Source organism: Macaca mulatta, chromosome 2 (genome assembly GCF_049350105.2).
Source record: "Macaca mulatta isolate MMU2019108-1 chromosome 2, T2T-MMU8v2.0, whole genome shotgun sequence".
NCBI classification, from domain to species: domain Eukaryota; kingdom Metazoa; phylum Chordata; class Mammalia; order Primates; family Cercopithecidae; genus Macaca; species Macaca mulatta.
The window spans coordinates 122,132,162-122,155,394 of NC_133407.1; the positions used below are offsets into that span (position 1 = coordinate 122,132,162).

The 23,233-nt window shown below is 45.4% G+C and overlaps 1 protein-coding gene across 7 annotated transcripts in view; it reads right to left on the reverse strand.

Moving 5' to 3' along the window:
• Window positions 1–17,349: 17,349 nt before the first annotated feature.
• The window catches only part of FAM107A (family with sequence similarity 107 member A), a 63,304-nt gene continuing 57,420 nt past the window's right edge, over window positions 17,350–23,233 (reverse strand). For 3 of the 7 annotated variants that reach the window (XM_077990358.1, XM_077990359.1, XM_077990360.1), the window contains 4 exons: window positions 22,667–22,841; window positions 20,467–20,623; window positions 19,845–19,948; window positions 17,350–17,508 (listed from right to left, as the gene is read on the reverse strand). In XM_077990358.1, coding sequence (XP_077846484.1) covers window positions 17,502–17,508; window positions 19,845–19,948; window positions 20,467–20,623; window positions 22,667–22,841 — 443 coding nt within the window. In that variant the 3' untranslated portion in view covers window positions 17,350–17,501. 7 annotated transcript variants of the gene reach the window in all.

Consider the following 23,233-nt stretch of genomic DNA (forward strand, 5'->3'; position numbering starts at 1 on the left):
AAATATTGCTGAGTTACCATTTTTCTGCATATTGAGTTTTGCTAGTTTTCCCACTAATGTTCTTTTTCTAGTTTAGGATTGAATTCAGGATCTCACATTGCATTTAGTTGTCCTGTCTACATGAAATAGTATATAGTTCCTCAGTCTTTGTCTTTTCTGACCATGATACTTTGAAGAGTACTGGTCAGGTGTCTTGTAAATGTCTTTCCATTTGAATTTGTCTGCTGTTTTCTTGTGATTGGATTGAAATTAAGTTCTTGGTGTTTTTTTTTTAATATTTGGTTTACCACACCCCATGCACACAAAGTTTTTTTTGTCTATTAAGATGCATCCACTTGCCACATGATATTCTGTTTCACTGGTAGTCAGAAATTGGATTCCTCATAGGTGGTATTAATATGCTATTTTGTATTCTTCTTATTTTTATACTTTAAAAATATTTAACTTATTTATTTATAATTGAAAAATTAAGATAGTATATATTTATCATGGACAATCAGGTGTTTAGAAATATGTATATGCACTGTGGAATGGCTAAATCAAGCTAATTAACATGTTCATTACCTCACATACTTATTTTTTGTGGTAAGAGCACTTAAAATCTACTCTTTCAGCAATTTTCAAGTATATAACACATTGCTGTTTATCACAGTCACCATGTGGTACATATCATATTATATTGTTGAAACCACCTTTGCAAAAATTATAACTGAGAAAATTATGATGATGAAATAAATCTGACCTAACTGACTCCATCTTGCTTCTAACCTCCAAACTGTTCTTGTTCATTCCCGGACACAGGTCAAACTGACTTTGGGAGGAACTGAATTTAGAGTTTAACTTTGAACAAAGACGGTAACAACCCTTTCCCAAAATAAACCCCCTTCTTGCATGAGGACTAGACTGCCTTTGCAAGACTAACAAATTAGCTACAAGATTAGAAATTATGGTTTAGGAGTCATGCAGCTGGACTCCTAAGCCTGTGTGTGTGTGTGTGTGTGTGTGTGTGTGTGTGTATTCTGATGTTGGGTGCATATATGATCGTTATATCTTCTTGATGAATTGACTTCTCTATCATTTTATAATGACCTTCTTTGTCTCTTTTTACAGTTTTTGACTTAAAGTCTATTTTACTGGATACAAGTATGGCTTTTCCTGCACTCTTTTGCTTGCCATTAGCAAAGAATGTCTTTTTCCACCCCTTTACTCTCAGTCTGTGTGTATCTTTGTGTGCGTGTGTGTGTGGCAGAGGGTCTCACTCTGCTGCCTAGGTTGGAGTGCAGTGGTGCGATCTCCGCTTGCTGAAACCTCCACCTCCCAGGCTCAAGCGATTCTCCTGCCTCAGCCTCCTGAGTAGCTGGGATTACAGGCACCTGCTACGACGCCCAGCTAATTTTTGTGTTTTTAGTAAAGATGGGGTTTTGCTATGTTGGCCAGACTGGTCTCGAACTCCTGGTCTCAAGTGATTTGCCCACCTCAGACTCCCCAAGTGCTGGGATAGGAGTGTGAGCCATTACACCCAGCCCTCTAGTGACCGTCTTTGTCTCTTTTTACATTCTTTGATTTGAAATCCATTTTATCTGCTATAAGTATAGTGACTCCTGCTCTTTTTTTGTTTTCCCTTTGTGTGGCATATATTTTTCCATTCCTTCACTTTCAGTCTACATGTGTCTTTAATGGTGAAGTGAGTTTCTTGTAAGCAGTATATAGTAGTTGGGTCTTGTTTTCTTAATCCATTTAGCCACTCTATATCTTTTTATATTCATTATTTATTTATTTGGGACGGAGTTTTATTCTTGTTGCCCAGGCTGGATTGCAGTGGCAGAATCTCGGCTCACTGAAACCTCTGCCTCCCAGGTTCAAGCGATTCTCCTGCCTCAGCCTCCCAAGTAGCTGGGGTTACAGGCGCCTGCCACCATGCCCGGCTAATTTTTATATTGTTAGTAGAGACAGAGTTTCACCATGTTGGCCAGATTAGTCTCAAACTCCTGACCTCAGATGATTCACCTGCCTCGGCCTCCCAAAGTGCTGAGATTACAGGTGTGAGCCACTGTGCCAGCAACATTTCATTCTCTTTTATGGATAAGTAGTGTTCTGTTTTTTATATATACATAGAGTAAATATACATGCAAAGAATTTATGATTAAGTCCTCAAAAACAAGCTCAACAAAAACATGTATGTGTTTAAATATATATGTTTTTGTGATAACTAAACAATATATATTTTTGTGATAAATATACAAATATATAATATTTTCTTTCTTTCATAATCTGTAAATGGATGCTTAGTTTGATTCTATAACTTAGCTATTGAGAATAATGCTGCAATAAACATAAAAGTGCAGGTATGTTTTTGGTATAATGACTTATTTTCCTTCGGTTAGATACCTAGTAGTGGGATTGCTGGATTGAATGGTAGTTTTATTGTTAGTTCTTTGAGAAATCTCCATACTGTTTTCTGTAGAGCTTGTACTAATTTACAGTCTGACTAATAGTGTGCAAGTGTTCCCTTTTCTCTGCATCCTTGCCAACATCTGTTGATTTTTGACTTTTAAATAATAGCCATTCTGACTGGTATAAGATGGTGTCTCGTTGTGGCTTTAATTTGTCTTACTCTGATGATTAGTGATGTTGAGCATTGTTTTCATGTTTCTTGGCCACTTACATGTCTTCTTTTGAAAAATGTCTGTTCATGTCCTTTGCCCACTTTTTAATGGGGTTATTTGTTTTTTTCTTGTTGAGTTGATTGAGTTCCTTGTAGATTCTGGCTATTTTTCCTTTGTTGGATGCATCACTTACAAATATTTTTTCCCATTTTGTAGGTTGTCTGTTCAGTCTGTTGTTATTTCTTTTGTTGTGAGGAGCTTTTTAGTTTAATTAAGTCCCATTTGTCTATTTTTGTTTTTGTTGAGTTTGTTTTTGAGGACTTAGTCATAAATTCTTTGCCTAGGACTATGTCCAGAAGAGTTTTTCTCAAATTTTCTTCTAGGATTTTTATAGTTTCAGGTCTTACATTTAAATCTTTAATGTATCTTAAGTTAATTTTTGTATATTGTAAGAGATATGGGCCGAGCTTCATTCTTCTGCATATGGCTATCCAATTTTCCCAGCACCATTTATTGACTAGGGTGTTCTTTCTCTACTGTGTATTTTTGTTGACTTTGCTGAAGATCAGTTGTTTGTAGGTGTGTGGTCTTTTTTCTGGGGTGTCTTGTCTATTTTACTGACCCATGTGTCTGTTTTTGTACGAATACCATGCTGTTTTGATTACTGTAGCCTTGCAATATAATTTGAAGTCAGGTAATGTGATGCCTCCAGCTCTGTCTGTTTGTTTAGGATTGCCTTAGCTTTCAGGCTCTTTTTCTGGTTCCATATAAATTTTAAGATTTAAAAAAATTCTATGAAAAATGACATTGATAACTTGATAGGAATAGTATGAATCTGTAGATTGCTTTGGGCAGTATGGTCATTTTAATGATAATGATTCTTCCATTCCATGAGTATGGGCTGTTTTTCCATTTGTGTCATCTACAATTCCTTTTATCAATATTTTGTAGTTCTCTTTGTAGAGATCTTTTATTTCCTTGGTTGATTTGATTTCCTTGTCATATATATATATGTTTTTTTTTTTTTAGACGGAGTCTCACTCTGTCACCCAGGCTGAAGTGCAGTGGCGTGATCTTGGCTCACTGAAAGCTCCACCTCCCAGGTTCATGCCATTCTCCTGCCTCAGCCTCCCGAGTAGCTGGGACTACAGGTGCCTGCCACCATATCCGGCTAATTTTTTTGTATTTTTAGTAGAGATGGGGTTTCACCGTGTTAACCAGGATGGTCTCGATCTCCTGACCTCATGATCCGCCCGCCTCGGCCTCCCAAAGTGCTAGGATTACAGGCTTGAGCCACCGTGCCCTGCTGATATATTTTTTTGTAACTATTGTAAGTGGGATTGAATTCTTAATTTGGTTCTCAGCTTGATTGTTATTGATGTATATAGAAATGCTAGTGATTTTTTTGTACATTATTTTATATCCCGAAACGCTAGTGATTTTTGTACACTGTTTTGTATCCTGAAACACTAGTGATTTTTGTACATTGTTTTGTATCCTGAAACTTTATGACATCTAGGAGTCTTTTGGAGGAGTCTTTAGGGTTTTCTAGGGATAACATCATGTCAGTGAACAGAGATTATCTGACTTCCTATTTCCAAGTTTGGATGCCTCTTATTTCTTTTTTTTTTTTTTTTTTTTGAGATGGAGTCTCGCTCTGTCGCCCAGGCTGGAGTGCAGTGGCCGGATCTCAGCTCACTGCAAGCTCCGCCTCCCGAGTTCACGCCATTCTCCTGCCTCAGCCTCCCGAGTAGCTGGGACTACAGGCGCCCGCCATCTCGCCCAGCTAGTTTTTTTTTTTTTTTTTTTTTGTATTTTTTTTTAATAGAGACGGGGTTTCACCGGGTTAGCCAGGATGGTCTCGATCTCCTGACCTCGTGATCCGCCCGTCTCGGCCTCCCAAAGTGCTGGGATTACAGGCTTGAGCCACCGCGCCCGGCCGCCTCTTATTTCTTTCTCTTGCCTGATTGCTCTGGCTAGGACTTCCAGTACTATGTTGGGTAGGAGTGGTGCAAGTAGGCATCTTTGCCTTGTTCCAGTTCTTAGCAGGAATGATTTCAACTTTTTCCCATTCAGTATGAGGTTGGCTATGGATTTGTTGTATATGGCTTTTATTATTTTGAAGTATGTTCTTTTGATGCCTAGTTTGTTGAGGTTTTTTTTTTTCCCCTATTTTAAAGAGATGCTGGCTTTTATGGAATGCTTTTTCTGCATCTACTGGGATGATCACACAGTTTTAAATTCTCTTTATGTGGTGAATAACATTTATGTATTTGTGTATGTTGAACCATCTTCGCATCCTTAGAATAAAACTCACTTGATTTTGGTGTATTATCTTTTTGATGTGCTCTTGGATTCAGTTTGCTAGTATTTTGGCAAGGATTTCTGCATCTATGTTAATCAGGGATATTGGCCTGAAGTTTTCTTTTTATGTTGTGTCATTACCTGGCTTTGGTATCAGGGTAATATTGGCATCATATAATGAGTTAGGGAGGATTCCCTCCTCCTTGATTTTTTAGAATAGTTTCAGTAGAATTGGTAGCAGTTCTTTGTACATTGGTAAAATTTGGCTGTGAAGCCATCTAGTCCTGGGTTTTTGTTTTTGTTTGGAGATTTTAAAAATTATTGACTTAACTACTCATTATTGGTCAGTTTAAGATTTCTAATTCTTCCTGGTTCAGTCTTAGGAAGTTGCATATTTCCAGAAATTTGCCCACTTCTTCTAGGTTTTCTAGTTTGTGCACATAGAGATGCTCATAGTAGTCTCTGATGAACTTTTGTATTCCTGTGATATCAGTTGTGACACCACCTTTGTCATTTCGGATTGTGTCTATTTGAATATTCTTTTTTTTCCCTTGGTTAATCTAGCTAGTGGCCTATCAATTTTGTTTATCTTTTCAAAAAACCAGTTTTTTGTTTCATCGATCCTTTGTATTGGTTTTTAGTCTCAATATTACTTAGTACTGCTCTAATCTTTATTTATTTTCTTTTTTTTTTTTTTTTTTTTTTTTTTTTTTTTTTGAGACGGAGTCTCGCTCTGTCACCCGGGCTGGAGTGCAGTGGCCGGATCTCAGCTCACTGCAAGCTCCGCCTCCCGGGTTCACGCCATTCTCCTGCCTCAGCCTCCCGAGTAGCTGGGACTACAGGCGCTCGCCACCTTGCCCGACTAGCTTTTTTTGTATTTTTTAGTAGAGACGGGGTTTCGCCGTGTTAGCCAGGATGGTCTCGATCTCCTGACCTTGTGATCCGCCCGTCTCAGCCTCCCAAAGTGCTGGGATTACAGGCTTGAGCCACCGCGCCCGGCTATCTTTATTTATTTTCTTCTGCTACTTTTGGGTTTGGTTTGTTCTTGCTTTTCTAGTTGTTAGAGGTGAGATGTTAGGTTGTTAATTTAAGATCTATCTTTTTGAGGCAGGTATTTAATGCTTTATATTTTCCTCTTAGTACTGCTTTTGTTGTATCTCAGAGGCTTTGGTATGCTGCATCTCTATTTTATCTCTGTCTCTCTGTCTCTGTCTCTGTCTCTGTCTCTCTCTTTCCCTCTCAGCAGGGTCTCACTCTGGTTTCCTAGGCTGGAGTGCTAGTTGTGCGATCTTGGCTCACTGCAGCCTCAACCTCCTGGGCTCAGGTAATTCTCCCCCTCAGCCTCCTGAATAGCCGAGACTACAGGCATGTGCCACCATGCCCGGCTAATTTTTTGTATTTTTAATAGAGATGGAGTTTTGCTATGTTGCCCAGGCCAGTCTCACTCCTGGGCTCAAGCAATCTGCCCACGTCAGTCTCCCAGAATGCTGGTATTACAGGTGTGAGTCACTGCACATGGCCTCTATTTTCATTCATTAAAACATTTTTAGGCTGGGCGCGTTGGCTCATGCCTGTAATCCCAGAACTTTGGGAGGCCAAGGTGGGTGGATCACCTGAGGTCAGGAGTTGGAGACCAGCTTGGCCAACATGGTGAAACCTTGTCTCTACTAAACATAAAAAATTAGCTGGGCATGGTGGCAGGCACCTGTAATCCCAGCTACTAGGGAGGCTGAGGCATGAGACTCGCTTGAACCCGTGAGGCAGAGGTTGCAGTGAGCCAAGATTGAGCCATTGCACTCTAGCCTGGGCAACAAGAGCAAAAATCCATCTCAAACAAACAAACAAAAATTTAAATTACTGTCTTAATTTCATTATTTACCACCAAATCATTCAGGAGTGGACTTTTTGATTTCTACATATTTGTATAGTTTTGAGAGTTCCTTGGTATTGATTTCTAGTTTTATTCCATTGTGGTCCAAGAATATACTTGATATGATTTTTATTTTTATTTTTTGTATTTGAGACTTGCTTTGTGGCCAAGCTTATGATCTCTTTTGGAGAATCTTCCATGTGCCAATGAGAAAAATGTATATTCTGCAATTTTGGGGTAGAATGTTCTATAAATGTCTATTAGGTCCATTTGGTCTAGAGGCTAGTTTAAATGCAGAGTTTCTTTATTGGTTTTCTGCCTCAGTGATCTGTCTATGTGCTGTCAATGGGGTGTTGAAGTTCCGTGCTATTATCGTGTTGCTGCCTATCTTATTTTCTAGGTCATAATATTTGTTTTATGAATCTGGGTACTCCAGTGTTGGGTGCATATATATTTAGGATTGTTACATCTTCTTGTTGAATTGATTTCTTTATTATTATATAATAACTTTCTTTACCTTTTTTTACTTTTGGTGATCTAAAGTCTGTTTTACTTGATATTAAGTATAGCCACATTTCTTGCCTTTGGCTTCTATTCGTGTGGAGTATCTCTTTCCACCCCTTTATTTTGAGTCTGTGAATGTCTTTACTTGGTAAGTGGGATTCTTTTAAGCAGCATATGGTTAGATCTTGTGTTTTTTTTTTTTTTAAATACATTCTGCCAGTCTATATTTTTTAAGTGGAGCATTTGGATCATTATGTGCAAGGCTAATATTGATATTTGAGGATTTGTTTCTGTGATAATGTTAACTATTATCTAGTTGCCTTGTATTCTCAATTATGTAATTGTTTTATAGGATCCGTGAGTTTTATACTTTTGTGTGCTTTTATAATGGAGAGTATTGCCTTTTCATTTCCACGTTGAGAACTCCTTTGAGCATTTCTTGTAGGGCTGGTCAAGTGGTGGTGAATTTCCTTAGGGTTTGCTTGTCTGGAAAATATTTTATTTTTCCTTCATTTAAAAAGCTCAGATTAGCAGAATACAAAATTTTTGGCTGAAACTTTTGGAAAGACTCTCCCAGGTTGTAATCCTCAGTAAGACTCTGAATAAAACAAACTCTAACTCTTAATAAATAAATAAGTCCCTTTGTTAAATTTCTCTGACAAATTTCTTAATTGCTCTTCTGTGTGATCTTGGAGTTTGTTCAGTCTCCTTAGAATCGTTATTTTGAATTTTTGATCTAAGAATGCACACACTGTTGTCTTGTTAGGGTCAGTCATTGGCTTCTTGCTTTGTCCATTTGGGAAGGTTATGTTTCCTTTTTTCCTATTGTTTCTTGTAGATATATATCTATGGCTTCACATTGAAGGAGTAGTCATTTATTCCTGTCTTCTCATTTATTCTAGTCTTCTCTGTCTGGCTTATTTTGGCCTTTCTAGGGTTTGTTTGTTTAAACGTTCTTTGCAGTTACCATGAGTCCCCATAATCCTAGATTACTGCCTTTTTTGTTTTTTCAGTAGATGGTGCCTTAAGCTAAGGTTTGTCTTGACTATTACAAATGTTCAGAACACTACCCATCTTAAATAGAGGGGTTCTCAAAAGCAATACCTCAGCTGTGGGGGAAGGCTGGCTAGGGGTTCATGCCCGGAAGACCCATGGTGTGTACCTCCTACAGCCTGGTGCTGCTGAACAGCCCCTCTGATTCGCTGTCTCCTTTGGCTGAGATAAAGAGCAGAGTTTCATGGACTGAAGTTTTTAGTCCCATCTCCCCTTTTTGTTACTAGCTTCCCTTGGGGGTTTTTCTTCTTATAGGCACTTGGGATGCTGGTTGAAGCAGGAATGGTTTTTCTCCAAGGGAACCCAAGGTGGTGGGGAAGCTGGCTGTCTGCTTCAATCTTACTTTTTCCAGTGTAGAAACTGTGAGTCAGGGAGAAAATGTCATGGACAAAGAAGTTTGTTTCTCTTACTCTGTCCTCAGAGTTTTTCACTTTTCTGCGGCACCAGGGATTGTCTTAGCCTCTGATTTGAGTTTTGGGATGATGTTGATGACATTCGTGTTGGATTTTTATTTTTTTTTGGTTTTCAGTGATCCAAACTGGGCCAATCATAGACCTTCCTCTCTGACCACCCACCCCCAAATTGCTCCTAGTTGAGACTGACTCTTTCTGTTGTGCTTGCTCAGTTGGAGGATGGGTTAGGGGCTACCAGGAGTCATCTCACTCTGTATATAAGAACACTGCGAGAGATAGAGATAGATAGATAGATAGAGAGAGAGAGAGAGAGAGAGAGAGAGAGAGAATGAGACATGAGATCCTGGATCCAGCCACACCTGAGGCTTAATTTTATGTCTATAAAATTCCTTTTATTAAAAAAATCAGTTTGAGCCGGGCGCGGTGGCTCAAGCCTGTAATCCCAGCACTTTGGGAGGCCGAGACGGGCGGATCACGAGGTCAGGAGATAGAGACCATCCTGGCTAACACGGTGAAACCCCGTCTCTATTAAGAAATACAAAAAACTAGCCGGGCGAGGTGGCGGGCGCCTGTAGTCCCAGCTACTCGGGAGGCTGAGGCCGGAGAATGGCGTGAACCCGGGAGGCGGAGCTTGCAGTGAGCTGAGATCCGGCCACTGCACTCCAGCCTGGGCGACAGAGCGAGACTCCGTCTCAAAAAAAAAAAAAAAAAAAAAAAAATCAGTTTGAATAACATTTCTCTCGTTTGCCACTGAAAGAGTCTTGACTAATACAATTTCACTCTCAAAGTCTACAGGTATCTCCTGTGGTCTTAAAATCTTTTTTTTTTTTTTTCCTTTTTTTTGAGATGGAGTTTCACTCGTTGCCCAGGCTGGAGTGCAGTGGTGTGATCTTGGCTCACTGCAACCTCCGCCTCTCAGGTTCAAGCGATTCTCCTGCCTTAGCCTACCAAGTAGCTGGGATTACAGGTGTCTGCCACCACACCCAGCTAATTTTTTGTATGTTTAGTAGAGACGGGGTTTCACCATGTTGGCCAAGCTGGTCTCTAACTCCTGACCTCAGGTGATCCACCCACCTTGGCCTCCCAAAGTTCTGGGATTACAGGTGTGAGTTACAGTGCCTGGCCTTAAAATCTAATAAAGATTAAAATCTCCGTAGATTAACAGACAGACTTGACACTGTTGATTCATCTTCCGAACCCAGAAAAGCATATTTGTCTTTCACTCTTTCCCTATAGTGTCTTTTATTCCTATTCGTGTTTTATTAATTTTCTTAGAATAAATCACATATTTTGAGTCAAATTAGCATTTATTCCATCTATTTACTTGTTAAAACATCATATCCAATGTTATCCTTTTTTTTTCTAGCTGTGTACTCCAATATAGAAATTCCATAGGCTTCTGGAACTTTAGCTTGTGTTACTTCATTAGGCAGAATGAGCTAGACTGTGCTGCAGTAATACAGCACTCCCAAATCTGAGTGGCTAAACACAAGTTTATTCCTCCCTCATGCCAAGTCCACTGCTGGCATGATAAGCGTCAGGACAGCTGTCCTCTGCGTGTTGAGTTAGTGAGCCAGCCTGCTTGACTTTATGCTCCTCCATCTTAATGCTCAGCCTTCGCGCTTGCCACCAAGGGGAAGAGGGAGACCTGAGGATCCCCAGGGCTTCTCACTGCCTCAGCCCAGAAGTGACCCTCATCACACTCCTGCTCCTATTTCATTGACCAGAACGAGTCACAGGACTCTGCCTAAGGACAAGGGGGCTTAGAGGCAGAGTCTTCTCTGGGGAGGACAACCAGATAGGGGAAGCCATGCCACACCCATGCCCTTGGCTTTTTGGGGTTTGGGATTAGCAGATTCAAGCAGAAGAGAAGTTCCCAGGAGTTGTTTTAAAATAGCAGTGAAAAGATTAGATAATATGGGGGCACTCCGAGTTGGTGTCAGAAGGTGTGAGGTGATACCTCCCCCAAAAAGATAAGGGCTGGGAGAAGGGCAGGGGATCTTGAGGTGGGCCAGCATCAGGGAGGGATGGATGTCAGACAAGTTTAGGGACTGAGAAGAGTGAGTGAATGGACATAGGACCTGGAAGGGTCTGATCAGCAAGAGACATGAGGGAGTGGAACTACCAGGGACAGGAAGAGGATGATAATGAGCTTTTTCTGAGTTCTGGCCCTGTGCTTGGTGCTTGCCAAGTACTCTATTTTATTTATTTATTTATTTATTTATTTATTTATTTATTTATTTATTTATTTTTGAGACGGAGTCTCGCTCTGTCGCCCAGGCTGGAGTGCAGTGGCGCAATCTCTGCTCACTGCAACCTCTGCCTCCTGGGTTCAAGCAATTCTCCTGCCTCAGCCTCCCGAGTACCTGGGATTACAGGCGCCTGCCACCACGCCTGGCTAAGTTTTTATATTTTTAGTAGAGACAGGGTTTCACCGTGTTAGCCAGGATGGTCTCAGTCTCCTGACCTCAGGCGATCCACCTGCCTTGGCCTCCCAAAGTGCTGGGATTATAGGCGAGAGCCACCGCACCTGGCCAGCCACTGTCTTTTCTAAAAGCCATGAGTGAGATGGGGCTGGGATTCTTGTCCCAGGGACCTACTCTGCCAGATTGGTAAAGGCGGAGCCGCCTGCTGGCAGGGAAGGAGGAAGGGGGAAGGCTGTTTGGCCTCAGCATGCTTGCAGAATATTTCTGGTGACAGATGGGAAAGCTTGAATGTGGGTGCTTTGCAAAACATCCTCCTGCAGCCTCCACCAGCGAGTGCTGCCAGGATAACAAAGCCAGGCAGATGTGAGTTCAGATAAAATGGGGGTAATGACAGTCTTGGGGGATTAAATGAGAGAATTCATATAAAGTGCTGAGCACAGTTCCTGGCACAGGCACTAGATGTTCAATGAGCACAGCTCTCATTACCCTTGTCACAGATGTTTAAAATGGAAAATGAGGTTCAGCAAGTTGCCCAGGCTTGTGACAAATAAGTGGCAGAGCTGGGGCTTGAATCCAGGTCTGGGCCACAGAATTAGCTCTTGTCTCCCCACCCCACTACCCCAGCAGGACCAGAGCTAAGCAGTTCACCTGGGATTTTAGCAATATAGACTCACAGGAAGAATGTTCCTGCCTTTCCCGTAAAAATGCTGTTTTGGAAACAGAACATTATGTAATTAATGTCCTTTCTCGGGCAGATTTGAGCTCTGATTCCTCTTGGCGTTTTATGTTAAAAAGAAGTTTTTCTTTTCTGGCAAGCTTGCATGATTGCTAATAACAGTGTAGCAAAATAATTTTTGCTACAGCAAGGAAAAGAATTTTTCCTCAATCATCATGAGTTCTTAGCTGGGACGGACCCCTGTAACAAAAGACAGATTGAGGAGAAAAACAGTTTAGTGACGCGTGCCATGCATATCACATGGCAGCAACTTCAGTGAAAAGTAACTCAAAGCAGTGGCTTAGAACTCTGGCTTATATAACATCTTCAACAAAGAACAATGAATCTGTGGAGAAATGACAGGACAAAGGTAAGCAGTTTTGGGCTTCCAAGGGCTGGAAGCTTGGGAAGGTAAATATATGGGAGGAAACCGCTGGAGTGAGGTTTCCTTGCAGATTCCTCTGGTGCCATCTCTGAGCTGATAAGAGTCTAGAGTTGTCTCCAGTAAAGATGAATTTTTATCCTGCCTTTAGGCAGATAAGGGGGAGGGCGGAGGGAGTTTTCCTGTGTTTGCTGCTTCTTAATTGCCTTCAACTCTAATTTGATGTCAAAGAGGATACTTTGGGGGACATATCCTTTGACAGCTACTATAGGTTGAGTTCTTACTATATTCCAGGCCTAGTACTCATTGCTTTACAAACAAACTCTCATTTAATTAAGAAAACCCTGTGGAGTAAGTACTTTGACACCTATTTTACAGTTTAGGAAACCGAAGCACAGTTTTTCCTAAAATTATTGCTAGTGGGTGGTGGAGACAGGATTTGAAGCTAGGTTTTGGAATTTTTCTGGCTTTTGTCTTTTTTTTTTTTTTTTTTTTTTTGAGACGGAGTCTAGCTCTGTTGCCAGGCTGGGGTGTCGTGGCACGATCTTGGCTTACAGCAAGCTCTGCATTCCGGGTTCAAGCGATTCCCCTGCCTCAGCCTCCTGAGTAGCTGGGACTGCAGGTGCGCGCCACCACGCCTGGCTAATTTTTTGTATTTTAGTAGAGACGGGGTTTCACCATGTTGGCCAGGATGGTCTTGCTCTCCTGACCTTGTGATCCGCCTGCCTCGACCTCCCAAAGTGTTGGGATTACAGGCATGAACCACCGTGCCCAACCTGGTTTTTGTCTTTTTTTGGCCATGGGATCTGTGTTTAAATGGAAATACATGGAAACAAACGTTGAGCTGCTCTAATTAAAGTTGAGAAAAGTGGTGATGAGGGCAAGGAGATTATAAATGGCTTGGTGTCACCCCCTACGTCCACCATGAAGCAAAATTTGAAAATCACTGAATTGTTCTGCTTTCTATGACTCCATGTTTATAGACAAAGATTGGATTTCCTTTTCTGCCTTGCCTTCTGGGAGGCTCAGGGCTTCTTTGTTATACTCAGTCATGCTAATTCTCTTCAAACCTGAGTTCTGGACGAGGAGCAGTGGCTTGTGCCTGTAATCCCAGCACTTTGGGAGGCCCAGGTGGGCAGATCACTTAAGATCAGGAGTTCAAGACCAGCTGGCCAACATGGCAAAACCCCGTCTCTACTGAAAATACAAAAATTAGCTGGGCATGGTGGCACATGCCCGTAATCCCAGCTACTCGTCAGGCTGAGGCACGAGAATCGCTCGAACTTGGGAGGTGGAGGTTGCAGCTGCATTCCAGCCTGGGCAACAGAGTGAGACTCTGTTGCAACAAAACAAAACAAAAGAAAAGCCAAAACAAATTGGAGTTCTGGAATAATTTTCTCTTTCCCATCTCCCCATTACAAAGCCCTTCTTTTACTCTGTGACCACCCTTTAATCAGGAACACTGGGCTGGCATGGTAACTCACGCCTGTAATCCCAGCACTTTGGGAGGCTGAGGTGGGAGGATCGCTTGAGCCCAGGAGTTCAAGACCAGCCTGGGCGACATCATGAGACTCCTGTCTCTAAAAAAAAAAAAAAAGAAAAAAGAAAAAATGTTAGCTGGGTGTGGTGGTGTGCACCTGTAGTTCCAGCTACTTGGGAGGCTGAGGCAGGAGGATTGGTTGAGCCTAGGAGTTGGAGGTTACAGTGAGCCATGATCATTCCACTGCTCTCCAGCCTGGGCAGCAGAGTGAGAACTTGTCTAAAAAAAAAAAAAAAAAAAAAAAAATCAAGAACCCTGAACCAGCACTCATAATTTACAGTTGCTGCAGGCTGTGGTTTAATGGGTTTAATGATTAAGACTAACACAAGTGACTGACTCAGAGGCAGAGGGCTGGCCAGTGTTTGTGTTGGGGAGAGTGCTTTCAGCATCCCTGGATATGCCAGTCTGCCTGTGCCCCAGCAGAGGGCCTGTGCCCCTGCAGCTCTCTCCCTCTACGGGGCATGCCTGAGGTTGGCTTTGCAGGGGGGTGAGCATTTTAGGTTGGACACCAGCCTGGGCAACATGGTGAAATCCCGTCTCTACCAAAAATACAAAAATTATCTGGGCATGGTGGCGGGCACCTGTAATTCCAGCTACTTGGGAGGCTGAGGCAGGAGAATTGCTTGAACCTGGGAGGTGGAGGTTGCAGTGAGCCGAGCTTGTGCCACTGTACTCCAGCCTGGGTGACAGAGCAAGACAGTCTCAAAAAAAAAAAAAAAAAAGGGAAAAAGAAAATAGATTTCTGTTGTTTAAGCCACCCAGTCTATGGGATTCAGTTACGGCAGCCTGAGCTGACTAGGACATCCAGAGAGGAGGATATTAAGGCAGTTAGTTCTGTTCTTCTGAAGTCCAGCAGGCGGGGGCACTGTAAGGCAAGAAACTAGCAGGAGTGAGGTGGTTGTTGGTTTAGTGGGTCTTTGGAGGCACTGAAAAATCAAAGTGTTTAGGTTACTGCTCAGCGATAGGAATGCAAGGAATGCAAGGAATCCCTTCACAATGGTAGATCCTGACCTTTTTTTTTTTTTTTTTTTCAGAAGGAGTCTCTGTCACACAGTGTGGAGTGCAGTGGCATGATCTCTGCAACCTCCACCTCCCGGGCTTAAGCGATTGTCCTGCCTCAGCCACCAAGCAGCTGGGACGACAGGCATGTGCCACCACACCCAGATAATTTTTGTATTTTTAGTAGAGACGGGGTTTCACCATGTTGGCCAGGATGGTCTCTCCTGACCTCAGGTGATCTGCCTGCCCCAGCCTCCCAAAGTGCTGGGATTACAGGCGTGAGCCACTGTGCTCAGCCGAGTCTGTTTTTATAGCGCGGAGGTTAAATATTTCAAGTTCAGACAGACAAATGGCAGATAAAGTAGGTCCCTGAATCCCGTGGCGCATGGTCAGGCTGGTACAGGGGCCTCCCAGGAGCACTTTCCAGGAACAAGGCCTGGCTGTAGTGGAGGGAATGCAGACTCTAGCCGGGTGTGGTGGCAGGCGCCTGTAGTCCCAGCTACTCAGGAGGCTGAGGCAGGAGAATGGCGTGAACCAGGGAGGCGGAGCTTGCAGTGAGCCAAGATCGCGCTACCGCACTCCAGCCTGGGCGACAGAGCGAGACTCCGTCTCAAAAAAAAAAAAAAAAAAAAAAAAAAAAAAAAAAGAAAGCAGGCTCTGCAGACAGGTCGCTCTGGGTGAGAATCGCATCTCTCCCAGGGCATTGCCTTATGTCTTCTGGCAAGGGCCTTCACTTACCTGAGTCCAGGTGTCTTCATCTGCAGAGTGGGGAGGAAGACACCTTATTGTCAAGGGTGCTGACATTGCTGGCCCCCTGTGAATGCAGTGATCATTACTGACATCCATTCCCAACTTTCTGGGGCACCTAACTATTTTCAGGGCCCTGGATAAAGGTGAGCAGAATCAGACAGGGTCCCACCCTCACATGGTTTGGAGTCAGTATAGTCTCAAGTGTGGCGAGGCTGCCCTGCCACAGCTCCCGCGGTCTGAGGACTCCAGTGACACACACACTGCAGGACCAGGGATGGAGGGTCCCTTCACGTCCTAAGGTCAGCCCTCTCTCCCAGATTTTGTGTTTAGTGCTGGTTTGCCATTGACAGGTTTGCATTCTGCAAACCCAAACCAGGACCCGTGGTCTGGTGCGTGTGAGAGAGTGTGGCCCCCACAGGAACAGGGGTTGCTGTCTTGGCTCCCTGTTTAAGGAGAGGTCTGAAGTCAGAGCTGCTGCAGCAGCCTTTTGCTTCTCCATGGTCTCCAGGCTTGGGTGATGGCCTCATTATCAGCCTTCAGGGATGATCTGACTCTCTAGACACTCCTGTGGTGTGCAGGAGCCACGCGGCTCTGATGCAGGTCCTGCCGGTACGATGCCAGTGAGGCCCAGGTGTATTGATGAATGCCCAAGAGGGCAGACGAGGGCTTCCCGCCAAATGGACATCTGTGGGTAGAGTGGAGACCGTGGAGGAAGGAGGCAGGTGGCGCCTTCTCTGGTTGCTATGGGCTGGACCTGGGAGAAGGCTAGGGGTATTGCAGAGGGAGAAGGGGTTTCTCATTCATTCATTCAACAAACACTTCCTGAGCACCCTTCTCTAGGCCCTGTGCACTAGGGATTCAGAGTAAACAAGACAGACAAGAATCTCTGCCCTCATGGAGCTGACATTATCATTAGGAGGGACACACGAGACAAATCAGTAAAATATAAAATATGTTCAATGGTGATAAATGGTAAAGAGGATAAAGAAGGCAAGGCAGGCAGAGGAAGACTGTCGAAGTTGAGATTTTAGATGGGGTGGCTAAAGGGGACCTCATTTAGAAGAAGCATGATGAAAGACATGAAGAAAGTGAGGGAGTGGGCCGTGGGTCTTGGAGGGAAGGATACTCCTGGCTGGGGAAGAGCAGGTGGAAAGGCATGGAGATGAGGCATGCCTGGAGAGGGTAGGAGGCCAGCACAACTGGGGCTGTGTGAGCGAGTGGGAGAGTGCAGGAAGGAGGTCGGAGGCTAAGAGGGAGCTGGACTTATAGGACCACCTGGAATGCAGGAGAGACTCCACTGGGAGCCCAGGGAGGGCTCTGTGCAGAGTCACAAGTTCTGCCTTAGACTGGAAGAAAATCATTTTGGCTCCTCTGTTGAGAACAGGGTGTAGAGACAAGGCCAGTAGGAGAGACCAGTTGGGAGGAGGCCACTGCCGTCATCAGATGAGGGGGAGGCACTGAGCCTTTGTTCTCCACTGTGCCCCAGCCCATGGCATGCTTCCTGGCACAGAGCAGGCACTTAATAAATATTTGGTGAATGATGTGTGCGTTAGTGATGTCCAAGTACCAGTTTTCAGACTCATGCTAGGTAGGCTATATGGGGAAGGTACAGAAAAACAGATCCCAGGCATTGCAGCTGGGGATCCTGATCCAACAGGCTTCTGATGGGAAAGTTGAATCTGGATTTTTAGCACAGCCTGCAGGTAATTTTGGACAGGCAGGGACTGGCTTTCTCTGTCAGTTAGGGATGATTTTGGTTGCAAGTAACAGAGACTGACCAACAATGGTTTAAATAAAGAGGGATTTATTTTATTTACAATAATTATGGAGAAGGATGGTGGCTGGCATTGGCTTGGTGAAATAATGATAGGGTCAATGACTCTGTGATTCTCTTGGCCTTTTTCTCATGGTAGCAAGGTGGCTGCTGTGGCTCCAGGCATCACACCCTCAATCAAAGCGGAAAGAAGAAGGCCAGGGAGATGTTAGCCATGCCTGTGTCTTTTATCAGAAAAGCATAAGCTTTCCCAGAAGCCCCTGTAGACTTCCTCTTCAATTTCATTGGCCACACCGAATCACATAGCCATCCTATGCTGCAAAGGAGACTGGAACAGTGAGAATCTGGGTTTACAGCCTCCACAGTTGGAGTGGCTGGAGATATGGAGTTGGGACGACCCCTGAAGAGTGAACCAAGGTCTTCTGCACGGCTGCCCTGGAGGGCGTGGTGCTTGAGGTCCCTTCTACTTCTGGGGCTTCACGGAAAGACTTGTTGCCTCCATGGAGCACCTCTGGGGACCACTGGGTAAAGCCCCAGGCATTCCCTTGGGGACCCCTCATCTATCTGAGACCCTCTGTCTTGCTTCTCTTCACATGTCTGAACAACACATGGACCCGAGGGCTGCTTCTTTGGGGATGTGGTGATCTTTATTTTAGGGATTGTGCATCTTCAGCGTAACCCTCACCTGACATACATTAAACAGCATAACCACATTCTCAGCACGCCAGTCACATTCAGGAGCCTCTTTGAGCTTGACTTTATATGCACACAGGCGGAATATCTGCATTTACAGCCCTGTGCTGGCCACACACAGGAAAAGCACGACTTCAGTCACCCTCAAACCACCCAGTTACGAGTAAGACCAGGACAATCCCTTTCCTCCGGCAGTCCCACGTTTGCTTCCAGGAATCAGAGAGCATGCCAGTGGCAGCTCTTTGAGGCAGTTTTGGGGGAAGTGAAAGGAGATGCTATTCCAGCACTGCTCTGTCACCTTAGATGATGGGTTTAGGAGCCAGAGGCAGGGATTTCAGGGGAAAAGAACAGGCCTGGTTTATTCTCTAATTCTTTAAAAATGGGATAGGAGCAAAAGGTTAAAATAAGTGGGTCTCACATAGGAAACGCCTTCTGAAGAAGAAAAATGGGTGAATTCATTGGAGTTGGCCCAGTTAGGGGTTGGGTCTCAGGTGACAGAGGCGGGGGATTCAGACTCAAAGGGGCCAGTCCATAAAGGCGGCAGTGGGGTCTTCAAACCACTGTTTCTATTCCAGAAGCCTATTGGAAATCATTGTATATTTGCTTTCCGTAAGACTGTAGGAAAAAGTAAAAAAAAAATTCTTTTCTTTTTGGCTAGATTTGCATCATAACAGTGTGGTCACACTGGTAAGAAATGCAGATTGGCAATCACATACATCTCTGATTAAAACAACACTCACATAACCAACACAATTTGCTAGGCCAAAGTCTTCATGGAGAATTCCTGGGGGTGGGAGTCTGGGGTGGGATGGATAATGAAGAAAACCTGGGGTTGCAGAGGTGGGGTGGGAATCCCTGGGGCATCAGTCCACGGGAGGTGGGGGCCAGCAATGGCTTCAGGCGTGATATTTCTAATACATACCAGCCCTGGGCACTCACGCCCTGCTGCTCACAGCATGGTCCTCACACCAGCAGCCTCCGCCTCACCTGGGAGCTTGTTAGAAATGCAGGATCTCAGCCCCCACCCCAGATCTACTGAGTTAGAAGCTGTATTTTAACAAGATCCCCAGTGATTTGCATGCACAATCAAGTTTGTGAGGCACTGCTGCAGACTTCTGGGCGCAGGAATGTGGCAGCCCTGGCTAGGTGTGGTTAGAAGGCCTGGATGGGGCGGGGGTGGGGTGGCGGTGGGCGCTGTGCGGAGGGGATGATGAAAGCATGGGTGAGGGGAGAACACCCAAAACAGCTGTCTTTGTTAGTGTCCTCCCACCTGGTCAGGATGGCAGCAACAAGGCCACCTGCGGTCTGCCCTGCCCGTCCTCCCCTCAGTGCTTTGGAGGCGGGTGACCTTGAAGCTAAGCTCTGCTGGCTGCAGGTAAAATCGCAGGTGGGGGAGTTCTCTGAGACCTAGGAGCTGGGTGCGCGGAGAAGCGGGGCCCTGGGGAGCCTTGGAGATTCCTGGTGGGAAGGCCCGGGCAGAACAGAAGGCTTGTCAAGCCAGAGGGCTGCCTCTTCCTCCTCAATTCTGCCAGAGAAACCCCCTGTGCTGGGCTCTGAACCCCCTGCAGGGAGGGATGCAAGTTTTCCCTCGTGGAGCAGAAGGTCTGGGTGCTTGGAAGGAAAAGCCTAGGAGCTTAGGGGCCCCAGCCTCCCAGGGAGAGCCAGGCCCTCTGGGGTGACACATTTCTACAGAAGCAGGTGGGAACATCACAGACGTCCCAAGGCCTGGGGCCCAGGGCTGCCAGGTGCAGAAGGGCTGGAGGAGGGTGTCCAGGCCAGGGTGGGTGGTGGCCTGAGCCTGGCAGCTGGCCCTACAGCGCTCTCTCTTCGCTGGTCAGTGTGGCAATTCTCCGCAGGTTTTCCCTGACTTTAATAAACTCCGGGGCGTGGTCCTCTTCCTTCTCCGGTGGTTTTTCCAGCTGAAGGAGGGAGAAGCAGAAGGGTGAAGTGGGTGGAGCTAGGGGGATTGCTACTCCGAAAACCTACGGAGTTTGGACCAAGGGCCCACTCAGTGGGGAAACAGAACCAACCTGAGGATGAGTTTTGCTACTAGCCTGGTAGCTGGGGCACAGAGCATGAGACTGAGTTCTCCTTGTGAAGCCTGGTTCAAATCACTCACCCGCTCTGGGCCTCAGGTTCCCCATCTCTAAAACGGGAATGCCACCTGGTACGCAAGACAGTTGTAAGAATGAAATCAGAACCAGCATGCAGTACACTGGGCCAGTGAGGAAGCTGAGGTTCAGAGACAGGAAACCACTCACCCTAAGGACCTAGCAAAGTGAATGGCAGAGGGAGGACTCAGGCCAGGCGTGGACTCTTAGTCCAGTGCTCTGTCTGCTGATCCTCTTCCCTCTTACTGGCTGTGGTCACAGCAGAGCTCTTCCCTGGAGGACAGCCCTGGAGGATGCGTGATCCTGGCTGGGTGCCCATCACCCACCTGGTTCAGCCTCTGCTGCCGTCTCAACAGCTCCTGCTCAAAGGGGCACTGCAGCCGCTTGGCTTCCAGCTCTTCCTTCTTCTTCTTGATGAGCTGGTTCCGCCGGCGGTGCTCCAGGACGCGCTGCAACTCTGGCTTGCTGTCCACACCAAGGCCCCTGGGGTGGGGAAGGGGGAGCTGTCAGGAGACCATCACCTTCCCGCTTCCCCCAGCCTCAGGGCTGCTTCCTGCGGTGACACCAACCCCCAATATTATCTTGTGCAATCCTCCCTGTAGTCTTGGAGGTGGACCCATTACTGTCCCATTTCACCGAGACAGAAACTGAGGCTGCTAGGGCTGAAGATACACTGAGGCTGCTAGGGCTGAAGATACCAGTCCAGGTCACAGCTACAGATGGGCCAGATGAGGATTTGAACTCAGGCCTGTCTGACTGCAGAGACCAAGTTTTACGTTATTTCTGGTTATTTTCTTAGGATACTTTTCTAAAGGTAGAATTGCCAGGTCAGGCTCTTTGAAAAGATTTGAGGTACATATATCTATTTGTGCCTGAGAAAGTTTATCCAGTGTATCCTCCTGTGAACAGTGTACAAGAGCATCTATTTCTCCCCACCATCACCAGCCAATCTTTTTATATTTGAGAATCTGGTAGGCAAGAAGTAATATCTGTTTTTCATTTGTTTCTTTATTAGTCACATGGAACAACATTTGATATGTTTACCAGCCATTTGCATTTCTTCTTTTGTGAATTAACTGTATTATCACTATTATTTTTACAGACAAGGACTTTCTCTGTTGCCTAGACTGGAGTGCAGTGGTGCAATCATAGCCCACTGCAGCCTTGAACTCCTGGGATCAAGTGATCCTCCTGCCTCGCCCTCCCAAAGTTTTGGGATTACAGGTGTGAGCCACCACGTCTGGCTGTACTGTATTACTTTTTATTCATCTTTTCCTTGTGGATTTTAAGAGATCTGAATATATTAATTTTTTTCTGTATACGTGAGTTTTAAAAATAAAATTTGTTTATATTACAAATACTTTCTCTGATTTGTCTTTAAGCTTTTGTTTTTGATTGTCGTGATGTTTTTTGATATTAAAGGGATGAATCTAAAAGCCACTCAGAGAAAATGCTCATATTATAATACAAATTGAAAACAAAACCAAAAGCGACTCAGTGTACAAAATGATAACTGCTAGGATATTAGTCACATAGCTGAAAACAAGAACAGAAATCACAATCGGCTCTAATACCAGAATCAGCCAGCAGAGGGAGCTCTGAAAGCAACGCTGGGCTGATGCTATTACTGGTGAGCAGGAGTATTTCCCAGTCCTCCCAGAGGACGCTCAGCCTTCCCCTTCTCCAATTCACATCCCATCAATTGCCCCATCCCACCCCTGCCTCCTCCCAGATGCCCCTCTGGCTCGTCTCTGTCATTGCACACCACGGCCTGCCATGAAAGAGCCAGCCACCATCCTGGGCCTCTGCAACACTCCTGCCCCCTTCGGTATTGTGAGCTCCCCCATCCCCCCACCTCACCAGACGGGCCCATCACACCCTGTGCCCCTGCTGTAGACCCTTCCTTAGTCCATCCTTCTGCCCTGGCCTGCACCACACAATTGATGCCCCAGGCACAGTAAGTGACTCCTGTTTCCTGTTCATTCGCATATGAGGTTCCCTCTGCCATCCAACACCCACCTCCAGGCCTGGCTGACTCCAGTCCCCCTTCAGGTCATAGCTGAGGCAGCAGCGCTCCTGTGAAGTCATTTTAGACCCCTCTCGGGTTCCTCTTCTGGGGTCTCAGGCCTATTTACACCCTCATCAATGCACCCATCCTACTGCCTGGCTATGCACCCGTCCCTGTCTGTGAGGACGGGAACTGGGTCCCATTCATTCTTGTATCCCCAGGTCTGGGCTCAGTGCCCAGCACATAGTAGGCACTCAGTAAGTGTATCTGGAGTGTGGGCATGAAGCGGGTGGCTGGGCAAGAGAACAGGGTTTTTTGGGTTCATCTGGTTCCCAGGGGCCCACTGGGGATGGGGTCTTTACAGATTTTGCTGGTGATCATGAGGGGCACCCTCAACCTTCCTCAGTCTCCAGCAGCCCCAGGATGGTAGCCAGCTCTGCTTTCCTCCAGGGGTATCTTCCCCATCCCCCACAGGCCCAGGTGCTTGATGGGCCCAGGCAGCAGGGCTTCATCCCTACCTTCTGTGGTTCATGAGCAGCTCCCGGTGGAGCTCCTGGTGACTCCGAGAGGCCTTCACGGGGTTCAGCAGCTTCTTGGGCTTGATGAGCTCCGGATTCCACTCTCTGTATTCTGGCCGGGCCATCAGGCCCCCGATGTCCGCCCGCTCCCTCTGGATCTCTGAGTACATGGCGGCTGTGGAGATGGGCAGGGGAGTAGCTCAGAGCTGAGCCAATAATCTCACCCTGCCCCATGGGGCACAGTTGAAGGGCAAGGTTTTCATGTCAGATAGACCTTGGCCACCTGCTACTGCGCATACCTGGGCAAGCTACCTGACTTTCTGAGCCTTAGTTTCTTCACTTATAAAGTGGAAATCATAATGGAACGCATGCACAGGGCTGTGAGAATTGGAGATGATGTTTGCGACGTCTCTGGAGTGTAGAAGTAAAGTGATAATGGGTCACAAAATATGGGTTGACACATGCATACTTTTTGGCTTGACTTTGCAAACAACGGTTTTCTCCCACTATAAAAGGAATTATGTTTGAGTTTCTGTTTTTCAATGAGCTCGTAACAGAAAATGAAAA